Genomic DNA, 27,649 nt, shown 5'->3' with positions numbered 1-27,649 from the left:
TCGCGGAGAGCAAGGGGGTGGAGTGGGGAGGTGGGGAGGGCCACTAAACACTCTTCCAGACACACTGCTATCATGCCCTGCACTCTTAACATCTATAACTCAATGCCTTTTAAAGAGCCGTTTCACAATTAACTCATTCCCTACTCTAGTATTTTAGATCGGATCACAAGCACTTGCTTTTCATTTGCAGTTCTATGATATTCAAGTGTACTGTAGTCCTGCCTCTCACTTTGCATTTTGTACATCGTTGGATCTTGGAATCTATTCTCTTTACAACTGCTTAATATTGTAAAAAAATAAATAAAAATAAAACCTAAAATGTAACTGGCACTAAGGGATTTTATTTTAGTTTAATTTTTTCATGTGATTTGCCCTGGACCAAGGAATTTGGCAAATACTTCTACCACAAATAATAATAAATGTCCATGACAAATAATGCATAAGCATGTTATTTTATGCACATGCAGTGTTACTCTGCATCTCCTGTGTTTTTCGGAGCGATTGGTTATGTCGTCTTTTTCCGGCCATGTCCTCCACACAGTTGTTTTAACTGGCGCTGTATTCTGTAATCCTCTGTTCAGCTCATCTCCCAGAATACAGCCTGTATTTCTGTAACTCTCCAGAGGGAACGCAAGGGGTAATTATAAACCAAAATAAAAGTTTGAAAGGGAACTTATTTACCATTCTGTTTCATGCACCAGGCCTGCTTATTTTATTATTTTCAGTTTCTCATCAATGGTTTACTACACTAATGTGTCCAAATTATCAGACTGGTGATTTCCCTGTGTGCCAACTGAATCAATTGTGTTTATGTCATTTTCCTATTTTTTCCCCAATTGCAATCTATTTTTTGTATTCCTGTAGTACTTTCTGTAAGCTTAGATAAGCATGTTATATTGTATAATGCTGTAAAAGCAGCGTTGTTTATTAATTATATTGTAATCTTGCACTTCTAACAAAACAGAAGAATAAGAATAAGAATAATACAACAGTAGTGGAAAAATGTCCTTGGCTTTGAGTAACAGCTGAACAAAAAAAAACAAAATAAAAGCCTGGCTAGAGCAATATGTTATTTAGTTTTCCTCCTCTCTACCAACTTTAAGAACGCAAATACAGTTTACATCAATAAGTAATTATTTGAACTGAGGTTAAACAAGGGGTGAGCAAAAATTGGACTGCAGCTCAACTGATTTATAAAGTGTGGTCTAAAGTCTGCACACCCCCAGTCTTAAGTCCGTTCAATCAGCTGGAACCTTTTCAGTTGTTTCTAGATTCAACCAGTTATCTAAGATTTATCACAGAGAAAGAATGACAGTTTAATGAGCAATTCTTATTCAAGAAAATGAATCATAGCATAATATTGTTATGCTGTAACATAGTCGGTTGCTTTGTCAAAATGGGACCTCTAAAAATCAAACCTGATTGGCTTTCCTGTAGCAAATTTCATAATTTCTTTCCAACTTCCATTACAACTTAAACAGGAACAGTATTATTTAATTCTGTAGGAATGATTTTCCTAGGAGAGATTATACAACTCTACAGATATCCACTGTAGTGTGAATAGCCCAATGCACCTGTAGATAAGCTTGTCCCAGCATGTACATGTTGTTGTCTCCTTTTCACAGAGTTCTCAGTTAGTTCTTTTCTAAAATGTTTGTTTTATATATGTATATATAATTGAAAGAGTGAAAAATGTAAAAATGGCAATGGACAAAGACTGATGGTGATGTATACAGTGCCTATAGAAAGTCTTGACCGCCTTGTTGTTTCATAACATTTTATGTTTCCCAAGAATTGCATGCATTGTGAGGATTATGAGGATTTGTTCCCATTTATCCACACACCATATACATTTGTTTTATTGTGAAAATAAATTATATATTAAAAAATACAAAACTGAAATATCAAAATCGGGTAAGTCTCCATAAGTTAAAACTTTGTGGAAGCGTCTTTTGTTGGGATAGGACTCTAACATCTTTACATATATGGATTTGGTCATATTTGACATTTCAACTATTCAAGCTCCATCAAGTTCCTTGGGGAGCACTGATGGACAGCAATCTTCTAGTCATGCCACAAATTTCTGATATGATTTAGGAAAGGGCCACTCAAAGATATGAACTATTTGTTTCTTAGCCTCTCCAGTGTAGTTCTGGCTGTGTGCTTCAAGTCATTGCCACGCTGATAAAAGCTTGCAGCTCTTGTAAAATTGCCATTGGCCTCTTGGTAGCCTATTCTTGCTTGGTCATCCAATTTCCAATCCATCTTCCACTTATTCATAATCGTCTTGACTGTCCTTGGGTACTCAAGGCCTATCAATGTTTCTTTTTTATACCCATCCCCCGAGGGAAGACACTTTCCCAACCAAAGCTTTTTGCGTTTTTAAATTTGTATGAATTTTCTACAAATATCTATATTTTTATTTTCACTTGGAAGTTGTGGGGTAGGATGCATAGATACATTTTTGATTTATGTATTTTAATTCCAGGTTATATGACAACAAATGGGGGAACATTTTGAAAGAGGGTGTAGACTTTCTATAGGCACTGCATTTTTTAGTTTTTGTTTAATACATGGTTACATTATGCAAATATTATTTTTAATTAATGACTTCATTAAATAATTCAGAGGTCAGTTGGACTAGTTTACACAAGGTTACTCCAGGACCAGAGCTGAAAACTGCTCTATTCCAGTGAAAGGAATCCCCTGTGACAAGAAACAGGAGTGACAGTGAGGAATGGAGACTGCACACTTACTTTTTAAGAGGATCAATTACAGTCTTCTGGATCTGGTTGACCTGTGGGGAAATAAACAAAGGCTTTAGCTCACAGCCATGATGGGACTTAAGGACCTTGCGAGTCTTTCAACACCTAAACCAAGGCTTACTGAGGATTCACAACAAATATCTCGAAAAATAACTTTAAAAGAACAACAACGTAGGGTTAACGTTCACTTGGCGTAGGCTTGGCTTTTCTCTCTTTCACCTGCTCCGGTGAGGATTCCGTTAATTCAGTGAGCTCGACAGCGTTTCCAATTCAGTATATGGAGTGAAATGCAATTAATTAGGTACAGACACGCAGCATGGTGGAAAATAGAAGATCATACTTTTCTGATCTTTCTTCTTATATACAAATACTATGATTATAATGAGTTTCTTACTTGCTTGCATACCTCTGGAGGCAGACATACACCTATTATTGCTTCAAAATCAGCTGGCAAAGTACCAAAAAAAATACAATTATATATATATATATATATATATATATATATATAATTAGTTGTGATCAAAGAATATTGAATGGAGATCTGATTCCAGTATTTGAAATCCCCAAAGGTACTGGCAAACTTCACTCAAAAGGTCTACTTCAAACTCAACAACAAAATGAAGACCTGAGATCACAAGTCCAAGCAACTCTCTCCTAACTATCCCTTAATAGAATCATGCCCTGTACTTGGTACTTTCTCTTCATTCATTTACATTTAATTGAACTCTTCCAGTTAGGGCTTAAGCCAAATCAAAAGTATCCTAGAATCACAAATTATAAACTTCTGCCCTACCCTGCATGCCTGAGGCCACTATCTACTACTTATAAATACAAATAAAAATTTGATAGGGTAAAAGTTTCTACTAATTAGTTTGTAGGAAGGTTAAGGTTTTGATTTGGTCCAGGCCTAGGACTAGAATTGCATCTTCTTGCCAAGACTTGTCCTGAAATGTGTAGGCCTGTATTTAGTGACAACGTAAAGACTCCCTGAATATACATGATAAGAAATAAGTATTAAAAGGTAATCTTGTATTGAATATAGATGGCACCACTTCACACAAAGAATGGAAGGGGAATTTGCTGGAAGAAGCTACTCAACTATGTAGTTGAAGCGGCCCCTATGGGATCCCTTAGGAGATACAAGTATTGATCAACTACTAGCCCACAAATGGCTATAAGGATAAAAACACACTGGCTGCAAAAACCTGCCTGTTAAGGCCTACACAGTTTTAACAATCCTACTTCCAACAGGTTTGCCCAAAGAAATAGCAGCACTAAGATTTCCAGATTCCTCCCGAACATTGTCTCGTGTCACCCAGATTCTCAACAACAAAGGAGGAAAAGCAGGTGTGACGTAGACCACCCCCCCGCCCTTTCTGGCACACAAGCCCTGAGGAGACATCCCTGAATATTCATACACAAAGAAACAGACTGTCAGTGGAGACCAACATGAAAGCAAAAAGCCAACAGTTCCTGCGAGAGGGTGGATCGCTTTCTCTGAGATGAAAGTTCTTCCTTTAACACACAAACATTTTAACACATCTACACTAGCTTTGCCGAAGGAGACGTCGACTCCATCGTCTCTGTTGTTTTCCGATTTTCGTTTTTTCTTCTTGCGCAGTCTGATCGGGAGGACGAACAAACCAATTACAACAAACGTCCCAAAGGCCATTGGTGAGAGAGCTGTAGACTTGCACTGATACATGCATCAAGGAACCCCACCCCCCCACCCACATCGTTTTCATTATGTCTTCATCTTCTAGAAACTGCTGTTGACAGAAGAAGTCAATCAGCCTGGCAGGTAATCACATCACAACCAACAAGGAAGAAAAACAGAAGAGGGAATACTGTACAACAAATAACAAATTGCATTGCTACCTTAAAATGGGTTTAACATTTTACTAAAAGGGGACAATATGGCCAAAATATTACAGGTGTCTAGCATTTGCAATAACTGATTACATGAATTTACCCCCTTAATTAATGTTTTTCCTATCCTTGCTACAAGCAAGCTACACTTATTTATTGCATTAACATCTCAAAATATAGTGGAATCTGTCATGCATTACTGTCTATCATCAAGTCCTGTAACAACCAAAGAGTACATCATGCCACCAAAAAATGCTGTGTTGGAGCATGCTCCATTTAATGCTCGGGTGTGTGTCCTACATATATACATCTCCACTCAAGGCTGCGGAATTTGTATATGGCAGGATTCTAGCAGTGTTCTGGGTGAAACTTGTGATAAGCACCCACAATCATGTTAAACACATGCCATGCTGCTTGATGCCTGGATAGTTTCAACAAATCATGTATGCAAAGTTAGATTTTTTGTAAAGATAAAATACACTGAAATGCTTAAAAAAAAATTACTTTATGAATGCTGTCGTCAGAAATTGGCAATGGGTGTGCATTTTATGAATGTTATATTATTATATTATATTATTAATATACAGGAGGTATTATTACAGTATTATTATTGCGTTGATTTTTTATTATGAAAAGCAATATAATATTTAATTTATAATTATCATTGCTGAACTATCAGTTAGAAGTCTGAATGTGGTAGGGTGTGATATAGTGCTCAATATAGATCATTTTTCCATTAACAGACAATCAAACTCTATGGACATCTCTACCTCCTTAGTAGTCCGTAAAACTGAGGGTACACTGTAATATTTTTGTAACCGAAGTAACCGAACAGAAAAAATGACAAAAGAAGCATAAAGGGGCTTCCAGAGAACCGTAATGAAAAATAGTAGATCAGCGTTGAGCAAAAGACATAAGAGGATGTGCAGATGTAGAAATCAAATTACTAAAGACTATAGAGAAAATAAATAAATAAATAAATCTTTCAGGGAAGAGATGGGTGTGATTTTAGCATTGCAAACATTTTTGGAACTTTTTAAATTTTTTCTACAAACATATGGATTCTAAAAATAAAGGCTGGTTATCGAAGACATTAAAAAAAGAAAAACAAGAAAACGCAACAACAACAAAAATATTTGCTTAAACATGCCTTTGCACTGTCAACCCCTTAACCCTTTGCAGTGCTGAAAAGCCTGATTATCAGTCACTGGGGCTATTCCAGCGAGGCTGCAGTGGCGCCTACGGCTATCAATCTAAGTAGAGTCTGCGTGAGTCACAGGTCAAAGGAGAGACAAGCAACAATAAAAAAAAATATATATATATATATATATATATATTTAAAAATAAATCGATAGATACACAAATCGCTGCCTCGAACCGTCCACCTCCCAGATGCCCTGTGCAATTTACATTTCTAAGCAACTTCAACCTTAGCATCTCAAAGGCACTGAAACACAAGCGAGAACAGAAATGAGCTGCAGGGTGATACTTTAAAAAGCCAGCCATTTTAAAAATAATATATATATATATATATATATATATATATATATATATATATATATATATATATATATATATATATATATATTTTTTTTTTTTTTTTTTTTTTTAATTTTTAAAAGGATTCTTACCTTAATCAAGAGAGCACATTTGATTGTCTCCATCCCCCAGCACCAACCTCACCCCCCAACACACACCCTCCCCAACAATTAAATTTGGCATGCCATTCCATATTCCAGCCCTGATTTCTGTACTTCTTTATTTAGTTTTTCTCTGGTAGAGCTTTTGGAATGAATTACACCGATACCGAGTGACTGCTTAAAAGCTGCATTCCAGTGTACAAACATTTTTTTTTTTTCTTATTTTTTTTTTATGATTCATGTGCATCTTGCTAACGGCTGACACATCCCTGCGGTTATATTCTGAATCACAGAATCAAATCATTATTCGAAAATAAATATATAAAATAACAAAAATTGAAAACTGAACAGAAAATTGGTCTGTTTGGCTTTATTTTTATTTGTCTTGGTTTTTGCCAACCAAAGCCCAAGTGGCCTGATAGCAACCTACATTAACCATCCCAGGAACGTTTCCTGCAGCTGGAAGAAAATAAACAGAATGGTTTGTTTAATAAAATCTGAACATTGATGCAAAATTAAATGCGAGAAAGAGGGGACAATGTGTAACCTTTCCACACTTTTCATCTTATAGGAATGGCACATACTAACGTTGTCAAGTAAAAAGGAAAAATTAGATTTAACACATAAATTGCAGTTGATTTTGCATGGATTGTAAGCAGACAAATAAGATGCTCTGTGTAATAAACTGCTCAGCTCCTTAGCAGATAGTCACTTCAGGCACTGCTGTCAAGACTTCATTAAGCACTAGTTAAGGATCTTGTGCTGTCGAGAAAAAAGCACTTTTCCCATTCTGTGCATCAAAAATCGATAACTTTATCATAAAGCCAGTAGCGGAGGAGAAGGCGCTCATTGTAAGATCAACACATATCACAGTCGCACCCTATGCTTTTTCTGTGCTGTCAAAATTCGTTTGACTGCTTTTCCCCAGCGAATTTCAAATAAAAACAACACATAAGACTCCCTTGGCGCGGTAGATTGATCTGTACTCTCTTACAAATGGAACTGACTAAATGGAAAAGCAATAGACATTTTTTTCCCTCTCTCTCAATATACATAACTTGTATAATGGTGTGTATATATATATATATATATATATATATATATAGTTAAACAATACTTTAGGTGTATATAATTCCAGTGATATTACACCTGAAATAACACTGAAGTGAGAATTTTTCATTTCTGTTACGCGAGGCATGATGTCCGAAGGCCTGAGAAATCCCTTCCCCAAACCGAGGATAAGGCAATTTTTGGGGGGCACAGGTCAATTTCTGCTCAAAGTTGGTGTGGTAAAAGCTGTGACTCCAATTTAGAGAAGACAACATACAATTAAACCACAACTGTCCAGCCTAATCCATGTCCCCATTTAAAGTGATTCCAATGACGGAGAGTAAGAAAATGAATCGGGAGACATCTAGCCAATCTAATGTAACTTTTCTTCTCTTTTTATCTCTTTTCCTTTTATCAGTTTGTAATTCTAAGAAACCGGATAAAAAGGTTAGCTGCTAAAGTCTTTCTGCTGGCCTGATAGCTTTCATCTAATAAAATATTCTGGCATATAGCTGTCGGACTGAATTAAATAAAAGATATTGGATGTCTTTTACATAAACCACCCCTCCCCTCTTCCCTCTCTCTCTCGCTCTCTCGCGCTCACTCTCTCACAACTGTGTTTACAAAGAAAATGCACAATACTCCCACTTGTACATCTCTGGTTTGAATTTTATTTAAAGAAAAGAAAGAAAAAATAAAAGTACAACAAATAAAAATCCCCACAAGTGAAGCAGGGCAATATAAAGGAGCAGTTTTATGTGATCTTATTTGTTTAATATCCTTATACGTATTTTGCACTGATTCTCATTCACGCGTTTTTGCCAAGAGTTTATTGGCACTAGGATATAAATTCAAAAGGAGAAAATAAAACACTGCTTCTGAAAACTTTTCTAAAATATTTATTTTCACAGTGGAAGTGGACAGGGGAAGTAAATTGGGGTTGCACGCAGCATTCTGCACACAAGCCAGTGCGTCACCTAATAACCACCCCGTCCCATGTCATTACTGGTGTTTGTTGTTTGTGCGTATGTTATAGTGCAGAATTGAGAACTCTATTCAACACCCAATTGTTTGTAATACTTAGCAAAGCCGTATGTAATATATAAGTTTAAAGTTTATGGTCACTCTGTTAATTGTTTTTATTTGCAGCATTTTAGAAAACTGGGTATTTTCTTTGGTGGAATATATTTTACTTGTTTTTCAGATAAGCTCTGGAAAACTACACCTGTGTAGCAGGTATATCTATGGCTTTTGTTTGGAGATTTTAATTTTTCTTCATTGGTTGATTTTATCTCTTAAGTACCCTCGTTCTAACACTAGGGAATTGAAGGAAGGGTTCATAGAGAATTTCCGTTGGTAGATGTCCCTCTTTGCCTTCAAATATGCCCACACTCAAACAATACAGCACAGCAAAAGTGACATGAAGCCTCGATACAGACACTTACACAGAGAGCAGACATTAATATAAAGCATAGGAGGGTAGATTGGCGCTTTCTGTGATTTTGGGGGTATTTCCACTGGGTAAAAAGCAACATTTTCAGCAATGTGTAGAAAAAATAACTGCAATTAAATACAAAGAAAAGGTACACAAATCACCCCAGGTGTGTTACATGGTATACAAAAGAAACTGGTTGTGTCTTTGTTGGTATTCAGGGTATACAGGAATGCAGTTTTATTTTATAACACCTGAATACAAATATGTTATATTCCTAGTTCAAATTGGGGAAATAAAAAGGGGTTCTGAGGCTATTCAACATGTTGGCAGCGCTGGTCGTTAAATTAGCAATAGAGTACTGTAGAAGAGGAACAGAGACCCACTAGACTAATCCCTAAGCTAAAGAGATTGACTCGCAGGTTAGGTTAAGGTTAGGTTAAAGAGGTTATGAGAATTGAAGCTTTCGGCTTTTTGGCCGAGGCCTTTCCAATCCTTCTGGGGGCTGACACAGTGAAGGGCAGAAACACACCTCAGAGTGAGTGCACAGACCAGGACCAGGGGAGACGGGGAAGAAAAAAAAAATACACAGGAAGAGAAGAGCAAGGAAAAAAAAAAGCAAATTCTATAAAGCAGACGTTAGGCAGTTCATAGGAGGTGCCTTAAAAAATAAAATACAACACCAAGACGTAGGTGTATGGATCATGTTACCAAGCCTTTGTTTGCTAGTTTTCCAGATGCCCGACTGAAAAAGATGACTGTCGATCCAGAAGGCTGCGGAGCGTTAACTCGTAGCAAATCTGCCCCAATTCTGAAGTATTTTATTTTTATAATGTTGCGGTGTTTTCTTTCTTTATTTCAGCAGTTCAATGTATTATACATATGTATGCATGTACATAAACAGTGCTTAGGAAGTGTGTACCAGACCTGGGTGAAATACCATTATATATTTGTATTTCTATATTTTTAATTACTTCAAATACTGTTTCAATTTTGTATTTGAAAAATGTTAAATTGTATACTGTTTGACAAATACTAATTGACTGTATTTAAAAATATATTTTTAAAGTATTGATATGTATTTACAAAAACTTCAATTATGTATTTTCACTAGTATTTGATTGATATTTTGTATTTGAATCAATGGGTTGTATTTGAAATTATAACCTTAACATAAACGTAGCCCAACATTAACACAACATAAGAAGATTAAAGACACAATGTGAGATTCCTAACAAAGTCCCTCATGTTTTGAAAGTGTAATGATTGCAACATTTTTACTGCAGTGATTTATTGATGTGAATGGCTGAATATTTTCATTAAAATATTATAAGGCCTACAATTGTGATTATATGTTTGTTATTCAAAGTTGAGCTACTGCGTGTACTGCTGTAAAACCGACAATTTGGGAACATTCAAAAGTAGACTGGATAGGATCCTTGGATCACTTAGTTATTAATGGACACCAAACGAGCACAATGGGTTGATAGGCATCCACTCGATTGTACACTTTCTTAAAAATATCTACCTTGTACACATAACACATACAGTCAGTGCTAATCATAATACTGTTAAAAGTGTAACTAAACAACGAAGTGGTAATAACATGACAAAGAAGGTAAAGAGTTCTGCAACTAATTGTAATTGCAGACCATCTTTGTTGTTGTGCTGAGATTGATGTGATGTACAAATGAGATTGTATTTTCAACATAGAATATAAAATACTTGTGGAAATACGCATCTGAGCTATGTGCAAATTGCATGCCAATACTTGTAAAAATTAATTTGCAAATACATTCAACTAGTAATGTCTAGCAACTATTTAAACAGGATCAAAATCTAAATTATAATTTTTTGTATTTTATTTTTATTTATTTATTTAGCGATTTAGTGATTGGAAATACAGAACATACGTATTTGACCCAGGTCTGGTGCATACACTTTGGTAATGGTCACGAATTCCCGTTTTTTCAATAGTCTCTATAGTCTGAAATGCAGAATAGCTAGAAGTGAATGCAATAGCATAAAATCCAGTGGCGGTTCCCATTTGATTTCGATTTTAGATCTAAGGATTTATATGATGTCTGATCTTATACATCACTGAGCACAAATCTCTCTTATTTGAAACTGGTGATACTCAAATCTAATTTAACAAGTGTTATGTCTTTTTTTTCAGTTAATTTGATATTTTTGGAGAATCTGAAAAATATATTTCCCAATTGTCTCTAAATCTCTAATTTCAATGCCCTGACTAGGTCATAAAATATGTGAATACCATGTTTGACCCCAATTACAGTGTATACTTTGCATGGTATACTGGATTAATATAATGCAGAATGTGACTTTCAAAGAACAGCAAAATGGAACATAAGTGTTTTCAATGCAGTCAGCTTGTTGGTCTGATTCTGATAATAAAAGGATTTTTAATATGCACACATTCTACACCACTGTTAAGGTATAGTCATTTTGAGCTGGTTTGGTAGTTCAGCTGAGAAATTCTTACACCTGACAAAAGGTTACTGAAAGGAAACAGTTTGCCAGATTAGATTATAGAGTACTTCGCCTAATTAGCTTATGGGGCTAAAGCTTATCCAGGGTTTTGCAGTTAAGCCAACTGAGAGTACAGGACACTAGTCAATCACAGGTTAAACCTCACATCCTATGCAGCTGGTAACCATTTGTGACTGGACCAATCTGGGCGCAGTCCCTTTCACAACAATTGAAAAGCAAAGTGTCAGTCTAACAGGGACACAAAGCCACAATCCTTTATCCTTTATCTTGAGCACTTAAAAGATTTCCAGAAGACCATACAAGCACTAACTGCTCCTATCGTAATTTCTATTCTGCATACATGTAAAAAATCTGATTAATATCTTGACCATATAAAAGTACACATAGACATTGAGAGATTGAACAGCCCAAACCCTGCGGTATAGTATCTGGTAGCACAAAGAAGAGTAAAAGTCCTCCAGTATGTGAATCAAGTGTGCGGTTTTTGTTGCAAGCATGACACTTGGCAGAATAATCATTTCTAACATTCCTACAAGAAACAGACATTGGGGGGGATTTGAAAAAAGGATCTAGACAGGATTTTGTGAAGATTTTCATTTTACACATGTATTCTGACAAAAACAGTCACATGCATTTATCTTTGTAAAGGATAAGAGGCCAAAGTGATGTACTATTTGCTTCAGGTATCCAGCAGCACCAGAAAACTAAATGTGCTCTAATCCAAAATGGCACTGCTCTGAGTGGATCTGGGTTTTTTTGGTAAGTGCTAGCGCACACTAGCCCCGTGGGGTAATACCCACTTTCTCTTGGTTGAAGGCATCCATTCTGCGCATGGCTGTGTCCAGGGCCACCATCGACTCCTGGAAGCTTGGGTCCTGCTCACAGAGGGGGTTGTTGAGCAGATCATTGGAGATCTTTACAGCTGCCTTGGACATGGCTAGAAAACATCAGAGAGAGAGAAAAAACTGCCGTCAGCACAGACGGACCACCCCTGCTTCTGTGCGATTCTTTTGAAGGCCCTGTGAAAGTCACAAGCGACCTGACACAGGCTCACAACCAGACTTTTTCGGTCCATAGATTTCATTTGTATTCAAAGGAAGTCCAATGACACGAATCAAAGATTATAAAAGCGCGTATTTTGTTACAGTTACAGTCATCCCCAGTCGTTCCACACAATATTGCACTGAGCAGACACATGTTATTTTCATTACTTTTACCGAGGTCTGGTTCGTTTTGCGCAGATTTCCACCGATCCCACTGGCAGAGCAGCGCAAACCCGTGCAGAATCTGTGCTACACAGACGCGACCCCTGTGAACACATGGCTCAATTGGTCAGCACAGAATCATCCACAAGACCGGTACACACTTCGCAAATTGCTTCATCAGGACTGCTGATATTATTTATTTATTTTAAAACAATTAAGAGTAAATGGTTTAAGAGTAAGTGCTGCCTCCTGCTCCTAAAATGTAACTTGTTTGTCAGATTTCATATTTTTTGTAAATGCTTCATGAGTATAAATATATATATTTTTTTCTATCAAAAAAACCACCCTACCTATTTTAACATTAAGTTTATGGGAAACTGGGTCTTGACTAACACCGCTGGTCTAGGAACTAATTACAACGTAACTTCAAGGGATCACTGTATTGGGGAGCATCTTAAAACACAAACACGGGAGAGGAACAAGCCTGTATATAACTCTATGGGACTCTTTTGTGGAACTCAACCACTTGTTCTTAAAAGCAGTGATTTTAAGTTCATAAGCATTGGGAGTCTACATACAGATATTGAATGGCACAATTTTAGTTTTCCCTTCCTTTTAAATCTGCATCTGGGGATCTGCATCTCTCTTTAAAGAATCCAGTGTATGGTGCGAGCCATGTCCCAAGCACTATGCTACACCACTCCACAGAGAAGTACCAGGTCACTGGCTTAATGCACTTGGTAAGGGAGTCAAAAACGGCAGCTGCTGAGGCATGCTTGCTCCCTGAGACAGTGGAAGCCTGTGGGGTAGATAGACCTGTTCAACAGATGCGGTTCATTAATTTAAATTAAGCACCCGACAGCTTAATTACTTTGATGAGGCTTTTCATATTCTGAGGCACACAATGAAGGAAATTAAAAGACCCCCACCCCCATTCCCCTTCCATTGCAGTGTTGGATTAAAGTGCTTACAGCTTGAGGTGGTGGCTAGAGCATGTTTACTACTATATTTTTCCACAAAGTAAAGGCTGTCACATTTCCTGAAAAAACTAAAAACAAAACTCTCAGGGAATGAGCATTTACCTGCTTCAAGCCCATGATACAATCAAATGCATATATGGAAGACATTGCTGGCTTTGTAGATGACCAACAAGAACAAGGGATGGGTGGGATCTCTCCGTGCAATTACATAATGTCTTTGAGCACTGACTTAGTTCCTGGACATGGATTCCTTTACATATGGGTGATTCCTTTAACCTATAGGTCACACGAAATGAATACATTTGGACTCCGGATGACCTTAACCAGGGATGATCTTTGGAGGTGCCTCGTTGCCACCTGTAAAAGCCGGGTAAGATTTCACAGAGAAAAACCATCGCTAGTGCAACGAGAAAGGCAGAATCTTTGACTAATGTATTGTCCATGCTTTTCACACAGTGATGACTCTTAGACTTACGATTTTATTATTTTACTGCCTGTCGGGTCAGTACTGTTTCCTGACCGCTGCTTTAGCGAGACATTCTGCAGGTTTCGATTTATACGGATGGCTGTAAAAGATGCCTAACTGAATATCGCCAGGAAAAAAAAAAATCTTACAAACTTACTCTTGCTAATGCCCAAGATGAGGTTTAGGAGAAGTGTTTATGAATTTAGCAGATGTCTTTATCCAAGGTGATAAACACAAACACATTTAAATACATTATAGAACATAAGAGTATGACCATCACTAAATAAAAAACAACAAAAAAGCATCTATACACTACAAGTGAATGAGATGAGAAGGTATGTGTGTGTGATTAAGCTAAAAGATGATTGCACTGTTTAGTGTTTGTATCGGTTTTGCCTCCTTTCCATCTTCTCTTCTGGGCACTATTGAGAGACAGAGACAGAGAGAGAGAGAGAGAGAGAGAGAGAGAGAGAGAGAGAGAGAGAGCTGACAATTTCTGAAGAGGAGGGTCATACCTATGTCAGCTTCTGTGCTCTTCTTCATGTCTTTGTGAAGCTTCTTTGTTTGATCTTCCAATCTGTAGATTCAGAAAAAAAGGAAAGAATTCAAATAAACTCGAAACCTCCAACTAAGCAAAAGAAAAAAAAATAGAAAGAAAATATCCCTTGGCTGCATGACTGTGGTCAGGTCAGAGTGTACAGTTTCCTCATAAAGATCTAAATTAGCTTACAAAGAAATTAAAACAGACAACCATCATGACAGGCTTCCTATGACCCCAGCCATGGCACAGACACAGCCACACCCCCCAGATGGAGGTTTTGGAAAGTGGCTGCAGCTGAACCGATCGCCCTCGTTGACTGCTGTCGAACTCCAAAGCCTGGCAGGGTTCACCCCTCCACACCCTCGCCCCCCCAAGCCGAAGAGAATGCCGAACCACCGTATCTGTTTTGCAGCACCAGTCGTTTTGGATTTCAAGCTACGGTTTTAGATCATGAAAATGTTATTTTAGGGATCTAATTTAATGTAATTTTAGAGCACTAGACTTGCAGGAAATTGCTTCTTTGGGTGTCTGAAAGAGCAAAATGTTTCAGCTTCCGGACAGGGAGAGAAAACACGGGTTCCTCTTGACCAACCAAACAATTCTTCAAACTCCTAGGCAGATCTCGGACTGAGAAAGGCTCATATGGCCTGGGAAGTCACCAAGCCTCATCCCAGGACATTAGGCTAAATATTGGAAGTAAACCCATAGTACTGCTAGTCACCTATTTCTTCTCACTAAGCCAGCTGCTCAGACAAACTAGTCTGTGAACATGTTCAGAAGATAATGCTGCTCTTCTATTTGATTATTACTTATGATTATATTTGGATTTTAGCCAAAAGCCCAAACTTGATGTGCTTCTATGATACTGAAATTCACCTTCACAGAGATTACATATCACTTTGTTTTTGTCCGTTGAACCATCTGAAAGTGTTTTAAAATGGAAACAGCCATTCATTAATCCACCTTTCTTCTCTATCACGATCGCATCTGCAGTTCAATTACGGGTGCACAGAACGCTCATTAATGCGTTATTCATTTTAAATTAATTGCATGCGTTAACGCTGACAGACATTAAATATAAATATATAGCAATTTGGGGTTATTAGTTAATCAATTGCACATTGGCATATGTAAGTGGGATTCTGACAATGTAATCATTATATATATATATATATATATATATATATATATATATATATATATATATATATATATATATATATATATATATATATATATATATATATATTTACTATTATTATTATATATTTTTTAAATTACCAATATATTTAAATAGAAATAAAATAAATGCTCTTTAACTAAATCTTTAACCGATTCCCTATCAGCCTCATTTAATCCAGCCCAGAAGAATCAATAGAAATAGAATAATGTGTGTGCGCATTACAAACACTGAAAAAGATCACTCCGTCTCTCTCTTTGTACTCTGCTAAACAAGCTCCCATAAATCCACACACCTTGAGTGTCTTTCAAAGGACAAGATTGCTTGGTTTAAACATTTGATTCTGCAAAGAAAAATGTGCACGGCTGTCCCAAACCAAGTCAGTTCATCCAAAATGATGCCAAAAAAGGCTCCTGAGGAAATTTAAGGCACGTGGGTAATTACAACACACCCAGGGAACGGCCTTATTCCATGACAGCACACAAGATGACATCGCTTGTAGCCAGGGGCTACACCAACACCATTGTTTCTGGCCAATTGAAACTAACACAGAGTTTGAATACACAACTGACATAGAAAGGTAAATCTCCCCATTTAAACTGAGAAATGTGTTACAGAATAGCACAGATATCTGATGTTCAGATAGGGACAACCCAAGTTATAACTGGTAACTAGAAGTAAAACACAGGCTCATTATAGACTCATGATACAAATTGAATTGCTAAGATCATTTATTACACAGTAATTGGTTTCATTTCATATTATGAGGAGGGGGGGGCTTTTCTATATTCTGCCAACTGTGCTTAGTAGAGAAGTACAGACAAACCTGCCATGTTAATATAGGCTCTGGGATTGTGTCCCCTATTCTTTAATTTACTAATCAACAATGCAATTAGCCATATATGGTTCCTAATTAGCCACATGTGGTTAGTGGCTGATGTATTAGACAGCTCTGTGATAGGCACATTGCATCAAATCATTGGTTAGCAGATCTGGAATAATATTACTCTAAATATAGGAATTTGCATTGTGATCCAAGTAAATTCCATGTGGTTCTCAAGCTGATTTACCCAGGGTATGTTAATCTGAGCAATTATTTGTTCGCTAGGACTGATGTTCCTAGGAGGAAACAAAATAGAAAGAATCCATGGGAGATGGCTCATTATTTCAATTAAAAAAACAGGTGCTGTTCGGATATCCTTGTTGCAAATTACTTCCGCAAAAGCGATCATGTGTAAAACAGGTTTTTTTTTTTTGCCATGTGAATGGGACCAACAGACCCTGAAAACATGAGGATGGGCAAAGAATTATATTCTGCAACTGGACCGTTTTGTTTTCATGTTGTTGTATTTTCCTGGTTATTGTTTTATCCCAGGTGCAAACAGGTGCACATTCTCAGCAGCTGTTCTTTATTTAACCTCACTCACTCTGACACCACTACAAGACAAATGAACAGAAGTCACAATCTTTACGTGTAGTTCCCTGATGCACCTGCAACGGGCTGTTAGAGATGAAGACCACACAAAGCCTGTACAGGGGTCGACTGAAAAGGAAACACTGTCAACGGAGGACCCCACCAGCCCAGTCCATGTCTGTCGCTGGTATTTATGCCTGGGAGCCGCCTGCTGAATCCTGTGCCATGCATTTTGATTTTTAGCAGGCAAAAGCTTCCATCTCGGCAGAGCAAGCAAGGAATTAGACCAGAGAGGCTGACATGTTCAAATGTTAATTATAAAGTAGGGGGTCTTCAGCCCTAGCCATGAAACAGGACACATTTCACAGCTTCTCGTTGCTCATCCCTTAGACCAACGAAAAGACTGAAGCAGACACCATTATTGTGATCATTATTTTCCTGTTGAATCGATGATACAAGTTTATCCATATCAATTTGTCTTCTGAGCCCTTTGTAGTGAATGCCTTTGGACAATATACCGTTCTCTCTCATACACACACACACACACACACACACACACGTCTCTAGATTAAGATGAGAGAAAATGCTACTTGCGGTGAGATTTATTGGGATTCTTTCTCATACCAACAGAATGACAAAAACGTTTCAATACACTCACTCGGGTTTAAAACTTACTTTTGGAGTTTGTCATATTCTCTTTCGAAGTCTCTCTCCACCTGTAAAGATGAGAGAGAGAGAGAGAGAGAGAAGCGTTAAATGTACAAAAAGTGGAGGATTTCTTTCTTTTTTTTTTTCTTTTTTTTTTTAAGCTGTGTGGGCAACCTGTTCCAGTTTTTCCACTGGTCTGCGTGGCACTCCTTCAGAAAGAATGAAGCCCCTGCCAGGACAGTAGGAGTGACGGTACTTCAGGACTGACAAACCACTGTACGCCGCCAAACCCAACCTGTATACGGAAAGGATGGTGACTCAGCAGCAAGGGTTGGTGGGCTGCTGAGAGAGAATGGAGCCGTGCGAAAACTATTTTACTTACCCTGGTCCTTGTAGTAGGAAGGGTACAGTGAAACGACACAATTAGAAACAGAAGGCAGGAGAGTTATGGCAAGAGAGAGAGAAAGCTTTAGCACATTCAACGTTTCACACCTTCATAAAAAAAAAAAAATCAAGGCTGTTTTTAATCCGAGTGCTTCTCAAGAACATTGTCGAGTTTAAATCTGTGGGTTATTTATATTTATATATTCTTGGCATTTCCTTGGAGTAGAACTGTTCCGCTTTTGTAAAAGTAACACCAATTTGTTTTTGTTTGTTTACAGTGGGTATGTTTGTTTGTATTTATTTGAAAATAATACTGCACTTAAGTTCCCTGGGTTAGAAAGGACAAAGATTTAATAAATATAAATTAATTAAAATAAAATCAAAGTACATATGAATAATACTAAAAATGTTATTTATGAAGTGCCTTGTATTAAAAATGTTAATGGTTATTGCAATTGATTAGCGCCTTCTGATGAATTTTCCCTTAGAGAAATATGACACGTCTGCGAGATTCTTAACAGACCTACAGAGAAAGTGGTTTGACTTGAAACAGTTCAAATGAAATATTGTGAAACACACCTACACTACTGGTCAAAAGGTTTAGAACACCTTAGAACAAATAAACAATTGGAGATAAAAAATAAATCATGGAATCATTTTGTTTAACAAAATGTAACCCGTTAAGCTGACAAACCCCTCTGGTACCAAATCCGTGTGCTTCTCTTTAATCCCATGAGTACTCTTCACTGTTGTGTTGTTTGCCAAGTGTTTGGTATCCCATGAAAGCTGAGACTCTTGGATTTCTAACAATGTGAAGCATTCTCTGATGTGAAAAAAATGGTTTTTATATCGCTCCTGCATTTATGCCCTCCCTCCCCCATTCTGAAATGGGGGGGTAGGGGGATACTTGGTCTGAGTAGGAATAGAAAATCTCTGAAAATATTGACGATTATGACATATTCTGGCACCAGACAGTCTACTGATCAAAACAAGACCATCCACGTTTTGGTAGAAGCAACACACACGTAGATACCTCAAAATGTCAAGATGGAAAACTCAGTTTACAGTGTATTAATATACAATGATTTTACATAATTGAATCTGAACTTCTCTGTGTTTGATAAAATATCAAATACTCTGGATTCATTGTTAGGTTGTTCTGAACAAAACAAGCCTACTTGCGATCTGTGACCGTCTGAATGAGACTCAATGAGTCTGCGCGTTTACCCCGCCATCTCTGAATGACGGCAGGTGACATGGAATCTGTAAATCGGATGTGTTTGAGAATGAAACGCTCTGGTAGCCAAGAGAATACGTTGTGCGCATTGTAGGAATACAGTGTAACTTCTATGCACAGGAGCTGCACGTAACACTGCCAAATAATGCTTAAGAGGGTGATGTAACACAGTATACAACTCAGAAATGTACATTATTTTTAAGTTTTTGGTAACCTAAACTTTTTTTTTTTTTTTTTTTTTTTACCTCTGGCAGATAACCGTTTACACCTTTGTATCATTTCAGGTTATTCACTGGACTTGAACTGCTTAAATGTCAATACAAATAAAATGGGGGTGTTATAAAACGTTTGAGTGGTAGTGTACACTAAAAAATAGTGATGGCAGATGAGATACAAACCAAGCTCTTTTCAGCAGTTCCAAACAGGGTAATAAATTCACTAATGTTTTTGCGCAAGTTGAGCACACAACCCTCCTGTGCTATATTGCACTGTATAGCACAGGAAAGCCATGGCTGAGAAGAAAAAGTATATGCAGTTTAAGGGGCTTGTGTGAAGCAGACATGCTCTCACATTGTGCTGACATGTGACATCAACACTGAAAAGTCATCAAAATGAGACCTTATAATAAATAAATAAAATGTCCAAACCTCAGAGGAAGAGGATTGATTCTATGAGCCATTTGCGCTCACCAGAGGGGTTTAAATATACCTGGCTGGCTTGGGCTGTGTGTGGGACAGTGATGGCTGTACCAGTGAGTGGGTGCGATCTGCTGGAAAATAAATAAATAAATAAAACAAAACCACTTCCACTATAATCTGTCTGTGGCAAACAGGAGACACGCCGTATGGGTTCCCAGTTTCCTGTGACATCAGACAGAGTGAGGGAGCGGGACAGGAGGTGGGGAGGGGTTTGGGGCTCGGCACCACTCTTTGGGATCACTCTGGCGACAGCAACCAGCTTCCTCTCTCTCTCTCTTTTTTTTTTTCTTTTCTTCCCTGTTCTTTTTTGTGTTCAGTTGTTTATTCCAGAGCCCTTCTCCCCAGCCTGTCCAGAAAATAAGCAGAAACCCTGCTGTTAAGAACGAGGCCGGGCCTGTACAATTAAACCATTTAGGAGCGCCATACCAGAGCGGAGCCTAGAGGTTACAGCCGGGGGTCAGAGACAAATCTGCAAAACCCACATTGAGCCCAAATTGCTCAAATCACAAGCCCTGAGAATTGCCCATTTAATGAGATAATGGCAACCGGGGACCACAGAAGCCCTCTTGGTCATCAGTCAAGGATAGTATGCAGTAGCATGTGGGGTTGAGGTCAGACTGATTTGGGCACAATGACAGAAGCCTAACCACATGATAAAGCTCCTGGGCTCGGTCTGATTTCTCAATTCACCCGGAGACAAGTGCCACTACTAACTGTGCTCCTACGCAACGATTTAGGGAGACATCTCATTTCATCCTGTGGCTCCCAAACATTTGACTGCTACAGGTTAGTTACTCCCAGGAGCCATCTGGGTTTTCAAGCCTTTTCAGTCGTGCCACACATCCCGTAGAATTGTTATTGTTTCATATGCCAATTAACTCTTCCACCCAAGGAAAAGGAAATTGCTGATTGGACATCCAAAGCAAAATAAAGGTGGAAAGATGCTGTGAATTCTATTGGGGAGCTTGGAGACATCTTTTGGAAGGTTTTGGGAGTGGTTGGTAGGCATGGCAGATAAGCAGAGGATTATACAGACCACATGCACGCAACAACAAAAGCAGCTGTAATTCTTTAACTTTCATTTCATTTAAAATCTGTATGTTTATAAAATTTGTTGTATAGTTGCATAGTATAGAATCCACGGTTCTTCAGGAGGGTTGAGCTCAAAAAGTAACACTGGTCAAGAGGTCCTCAGGTGAGGAAACTCCCAAGCCCATTTCTGCCCAAGTCAGCAAGGCTTTGCTCAATCCTAACTGTCAACCCTGGTTGTCAGGAGCATGGACTTAAACTAGCGGTTCTGTCTTGGCTGACGAGGCTGAAGTCCGAACGAGAATGACAGGAATACATGAAAAAACATTTGCTTACCGTTTTGGAAACAATCTGTTTCTTTGGTTGGCCAATCTTGAACGGAATCCTACAAAACAAACACAGGAAACAAAAATGGGTTACCTTTATAGAAAGGTCATTAGATCTTCCACCTGTTCAATGTCTGAGAGGAGATCCACTAAACATACATTCTGGATCTTTTCTTTTGTGGCCCTTTTGTTAAAAGGATCATGCAATGCTTACAATGCAGAACTTATACTGAGTAGTGAGCTAAAAATTCAAATATTTAATCAGCATAGTTAATAGATTAAATTAAAATTAAAAAAAAAAAATGTCCTCTTCCTGTGCACATTCCTGTAGGTACCTATTGGGGTTCAACCAACTAGTGAGGAAGAAAACTATGGGCTTGATCTGCTTCCAATGGTAACATTACTAGTATGTGAAGAGGTGTTGGCTGAGGCTAGGCAACTTGCTTAAACAACAAGGCTGAACATCCCACACCACTGAAGATGCTCCTTTACTACCAATCAACTCATATCCATTACTGGGGTGTCCAGGAGGGCCAGGGACTGGAGTCTGAAAAGATATATATATTTCTAGACACCTGTGATTATTTTTGATCTGTGTCTAACTGGAAATGGTGCATATAAATTACCAATACAGTTCTTTCCCTGTATATCACTCTAAAAATGAAAAGTCTTAGTGTTTCACAGGTGAGAAAATGTATAGCTTTTTATGCATTATGTGTCCTATCATTATAGTATGTAGCAGTAATAATGTAAGTATTATTGAAATTCCTGACATGATATTTAAATCTATCTATTAGTGTGGGTGTGTACTTGTGGTGCCCCCTGATAAATATACCTGGTACATAAATCAGGGTAAAAGCAGATTTTGATTGGTGCAAGTTAAGGTTGGCTAAATATATTTCTGATGGTTTTGTACTTTAATAAAGTAGATGACTTTAATAATACTTTGACTTTTACTGAATTATATTAAAAGTAATGTTTCAAGTAACATCTTTGAAGACTTTTTCCGAATCCTGAAAATCTCAGAAATTGAGGGGTTGCAAGTTCTTCATTGGCTCATGTTTTCAGGGTCCATCTGGTCTTGTCCAATATATTTTCCCTTGATTGTTTGTAATAAGCCAGCAAGTACTAAATGGGGAAATTTTTGTAATCCTCCTACTGAAAAAAAATCTAAGTTCTGTACAGATTTCAGCTCTAGACTAACTGCCCTGTGTAGTCTGCACAACCAGCTTGACATCGAAGTAAGGGCAAGGTTTATTAAAACAATGTGAGGTACATGAAGATGTTCTTATTAAAAAATAATGGGAAAATTTATTGAAAGGGTGTATTTTTCACAGTTTCTTAATTACTAGCCTACACTCTGTTTCATGGTTTCTTTTTCAAATACTGTAACACTCTTTTAAGCATTTATACCTAAAGCCTGATATTCTGTTGCTCTGACTCATTCTATGTTCTTTAATTTCACTAGATCAGCCATTCCCCGAGAAAAAAAGCCAAAATAAACCAAGAATCAGGCTACCTAGGCTAACTGATCGAAACTGTGTTGCCCACAGAACACAGACTCCAAAGTCAAGGCTCGTGTACTCTTGACACCCAGTTAAAATCCTTAAATACTATCCACAACAGACAACCAAAATAAACAACTTCACAGTGTGGAGTGCCAAAATCACCCCCAAACACCACTGCGCATAACCCCAAGAACGGAGCAATCAGTTCACAGAGCGGTAACACCCAGGCCAGACTGAATGAAGGACGGCTGTGAACTTGCATGCTTTCACCAGGATACGAAGAGCCACAGCCAGAGGTGTCTGGGGGGAAAGGGAGCTGGCTCTGATAAACCCTAACCCTGATGCTCCCTGCGGACTTCCTGTCACGACACCTCACATCTGTGTCTAATTTCTCCCTGAGGGATGTCGCTAATTAGAAGTGTCTGTCTCCTCTGCCCGACATCCCCACTCCGCAGCCTCGGTCACACATGCTGGAGCGATCAAGGGCCCGCCGATTGATTCTGCACTAAACCGCACGCTTCACAATGGTGCTCCTCTTCCCCCTGCCCGCCCGCCTGCCCGCCCGCCTGCCCGCCTGCCTGCCTGCCTCCACACAGCACAGCACATCGTTTTAAAAGCAGTCTTCTTCACTCAGATTACTCTTACACCGGGGCCAGTTTTTGATTGATTTAACTTTTAATCTGTATAACAATGAACCAGAACATTCTTTTAACTGGATTATTCTAACCTTTTTTTTTTTCTTTTTTTTTTAATTTTATAGAGAACCAAGCCAAAGCAAATGCAGATGAAATTTAGCTTAATCAGAACATAGTCTGAATCTGGATCACTGTTTTTAATTATTATTATTATTATTATTATTATTAATTATTAATAATAATAATAATAATAATAATAATAATAATAATAATTTTACAAACAGTGGCCCCTTATTTATTTGTATTTTCTTACTGCTTATCAGACTCCCTTACTCAGGGTGACATACAGATGTCAGAAGAAACATTCTTCAAAGTGTTAGGAAATAAAGCAAATACAATATGTGCAAAATGCAATATGATAAGCAATGACAGGATAGCTTTGCAAAGGACAATGTTACCCGTTGGCTTGGAAAAGTGATTTTGTTTTTGGATTCTCATGCAAAAGAGGTATTGTGGGTTACAGGTTCTTTTGGTTTATGCCAGCTTTTTAAATCATTGTTTTCTTAGCAGGTAACTCATCTTAAAATCAATACATCAGTGATTATGTGTGATATGATATGATATGATATGCTCCCTGGTCACATGCAACCAAAAGCACTTTTGTAGTTACAATAAAATGAAAATCAATACATTTTGTGTTTCCCCTCCCTGTATAAAATAGTCGGGGTAAATGTCCGTAAAATTACAATAATAAGCTAGATCATCTTTCAACAAATCTAAACTGAAAGAGTGAAACTATACAATGTTGTTGTTGTGACACTCCCTGGCTCATTCAAGGGTGTGTTTGTAGTCATACTTTCAGCATACTCCCCTTTTAACGTGTTTCAACCAGACACGTACGGCTAAAACCAAAAAGGGACCTGCTCCAAACTTAGTCGCAAGATGAGATTTCCCACCTTTGCTTTCCAGTTTCTATGTTAACAATCAAACTTCATCTCCAAGCACACTGAACTAGAACACCTATTCTGCGTAGTTTATATAAGTTCCTGCGGTTGAGGTTTCCCAATCGTTGTCAATTCCCTAACACAAGCTGACGAACTGCTCCAGGCATTTACCATTTTGAGAGGAAAAAAAAAAAGTTCCCTCACTATGCACGTCAATGAAGCATCAGTTTATTTCACTGTGTTCTCACTGAAGCAGCTAGATTCAACCAAGTCTTTGCTTTGTTGCCCAGTTTGCTCAGCCTCCACCTGCGGAGGCTAAAGGGGTCAATCTACTCCATACATTCATCATACATCAGTGCAGTCCACATTCAAACCTGGATGCCCTAACCTTGACCTTAATACCCGTAAGTGCACAGGGGAAAGCACATTAGGTATTGAAACGGCAGTACCTGGGACAGAGATTCCTCTGCGTTGTGACCAGTTCTGATACCTGAACAAAAGCATTTCTCAGAATTCAGATAATCACAACATCCACGTAGCTTTATCACTGAATCACTGTTTGAAGGTGTGGGGGGAAGAAATAAATAGCTCAAAAGAACTCAAAAGTGACTTTAGATTAGAGCTCTCACACGCAGCTAAAGATCTGAATATACTTTTCGAATAGTTTCGGCGAAGCACGAAGCCGAAATTGATGCAATCGCATAGACCAAGGAAAGCCCTGCATGCTTGCGAAGATCTGATCTTAGCCAGCACTAAACTCAGGAATGTCGCCCTTCTGTGGTGCAGCCAGCAGCTTTCCAAAAATACTGAGCCTCTCTGGCTGGAGTCTAAAGCACTGTTTAAATGCAGGATCATCACCCATCGCATCCTGTTATTGTTGATCTTCCTATTTGCCAGGCGCATGATGTCATTTTCTCATTATTAACCAACATCTCCATGCTGGTCATGCATCACCAGGAAGTGCATGGTGCCTCCATGGCACTACTGTACAATTTAATCTTTAAATATCTTCAGAAAGCACAATGCTGTCACCCGTTTCTGTTGTTTCCAGCCAAACATTAGGGCCACATCCTGTATTGTTTCACTCTAAGAAATGTTTTGGTGCCCTGCATAAATACTACTACTTTCCCTTTCTTTGTTTTTAAACTCTTTTGAATATCTATACAAGGAGTCCAGCCTTCTCCTTTTACTACTTGGGACATTTCAGTTGTTCCACAATCCAACTCCTCAGATGCCCAGCCATCTTATGTCTGGTGCACTGAAAACCAGCAGGACCAGGAATGAAGACCACTGCCATATACTATCTGGAGATTCATAGTGGTCTGAAAACACTGAGTGCGTGCCATATACCGTTTCAATTTGGCACAGATGACAGTGAATCATAAAACCAATCAAATTGTTAATGGTTTCATTATGCATTCTTGTAGGTCACTGAACCAAATTTCTGCCTGAGGGTCCAGGATTTGTCAGAGATCGTTTAAGTTATTTTTACCCTTCTTTCTTTTATTCCCCAAGGTGAAATTAAGTTTATTTCCACTGGCACCTTTTACCCACATTTACCCAAGAATTAAAAAAAAAAAAAAAAAAAAAAAAAATGAAATTGTCAATCTTTACAGTTTTACTCAACGGTTCAGTAAGTATTTGAAAAAAAATATTTCAGCAGTGGAAAGTACAAAAGTACAAGCAACAAAGCTGCGTTATGCAACAAGGAAAGACATTGCAGTCTGAAATATCAAACCAATGACAAACAGCTAAATGCAGCACCTCCACATTGTTCAAATTAATCAGGAAACTTTTGACCACTACCGACTGAGAGCATGCGAGTACCCAATGACAGATTTCTTCCAAATAATAAAAAGCAGAAAAGAAGAAAGCAGAAAATGATTTGCTCTCACCTTGTTCGATCAGAACCCATCAAAGTAACATGAGGTGAAGAGCAGATGCTTAAATAAAAACTATTCAGAGCAGTTATTTAAAGAAAAACTCACTGCACAAAGAAATCCCAAGCACAGTCTTCATAATAACTATTATGATAAAATAACTAGACACATTTGTAAATACAATATAAGCCTACTTTGGATGCTAATATTGATGCTAATAGACACTTAAGGTTCAAAGTACTGGAAGGGAGATCGGGAAGTAGGCTATATCTTTTCAGAGAGATACCACTTATCTTTCCAACACTGTACCACAAATCAAGTTGGAGAATACCTTTCAGAAACAACATTTACCACTGGCTTGGGAAGTAATAGGGTATACTAATAGATATAAAAATCGCACAGAATAAATGTCGTACAAAACACCATCATATCCAAATCTCTGTTCGGATATTTTGTATGTGACACTGAGCACTAAACTGACACAAACACTTCAGTATGGAAAAGCTTGGCCTTCCACGTCTCGCATTGAACCAGATACAGGAGACCACACAAGTGGCCGAGTAATGGGAAAAGTCTAATTAATTTAACAGGCAGGGATGTTAATAATTGAGGAATGCATACAGGCATAAAAACAATGAAAATAATATGTATCCTATAACATCTCATTGCCAACTATTCAAAAATGTATAATAAGAACAAATTGTTTTACATTAGAGATTCCAGACACTGCTTTCACCTGTGGCTTATTGACAGGTAGTACCAGCATGGAAAAAAAATATATACATGTCTGTCATCACACATAGTATACAGTAGGAGAGTGACTCATCATACAGTAGGTGTAATTCATTAGCATTGACACACGTGCTCTTAAAGTGGAACTGTATCCACTGCCCCAGGAAAGGCAGAGTGCCATAAGCAGAGCTGAATAGCCACTGCCGATTTGCAGTATAGGAGAGTTTACTGTAGTAGTTTTTCTGTACTGTAGGTAGGTTTAGGTAGACAAGCAAATATGGATTTACACCCTGATCAAGGGCAGAAATGCAGTAATGTACATTATTATTATTACAATGATGATGATGATGATGATTTATTTCTTGGCAGACACCCTTATCCTTTACAGTAGTCCTCCCAAAACAAAGTGGTCCAATGAAAATGTGTAATCTGTACCTCTATCCTGCCTTTAAAATTCTCAGCAGTGACACCCAGATCTAGGAAATTCAAGACGCAGGCGTATTGTAGTGTCATTAGAGTAATTCTTGACAGAGAAATAAGTGCTTTGCCATGTTGTTCTAAAACAGGCCTACTGT

At 38.0% G+C, this 27,649-nt stretch overlaps 1 protein-coding gene across 1 annotated transcript in view; it reads right to left on the bottom strand.

The window, feature by feature from the left end:
- bin3 (bridging integrator 3) overlaps positions 1 to 27,649 on the bottom strand; it is a 65,648-nt gene that overhangs the window by 26,223 nt on the left and 11,776 nt on the right. The window contains exons 2-6 of the mRNA XM_066714469.1: positions 21,386 to 21,434; positions 17,729 to 17,769; positions 14,434 to 14,495; positions 12,068 to 12,204; positions 2,757 to 2,797 (exon numbers count right to left, since the gene is read on the bottom strand). Coding sequence (XP_066570566.1) covers positions 2,757 to 2,797; positions 12,068 to 12,204; positions 14,434 to 14,495; positions 17,729 to 17,769; positions 21,386 to 21,434 — 330 coding nt within the window. The remainder of the gene's footprint in view (positions 1 to 2,756; positions 2,798 to 12,067; positions 12,205 to 14,433; positions 14,496 to 17,728; positions 17,770 to 21,385; positions 21,435 to 27,649) is intronic.

The sequence above is a fragment of the Amia ocellicauda genome, chromosome 9, assembly GCF_036373705.1.
Source record: "Amia ocellicauda isolate fAmiCal2 chromosome 9, fAmiCal2.hap1, whole genome shotgun sequence".
NCBI classification, from domain to species: domain Eukaryota; kingdom Metazoa; phylum Chordata; class Actinopteri; order Amiiformes; family Amiidae; genus Amia; species Amia ocellicauda.
Note: the sequence above shows the minus strand (reverse complement) of the source record. Positions and strands in the feature narration are given on the sequence as shown.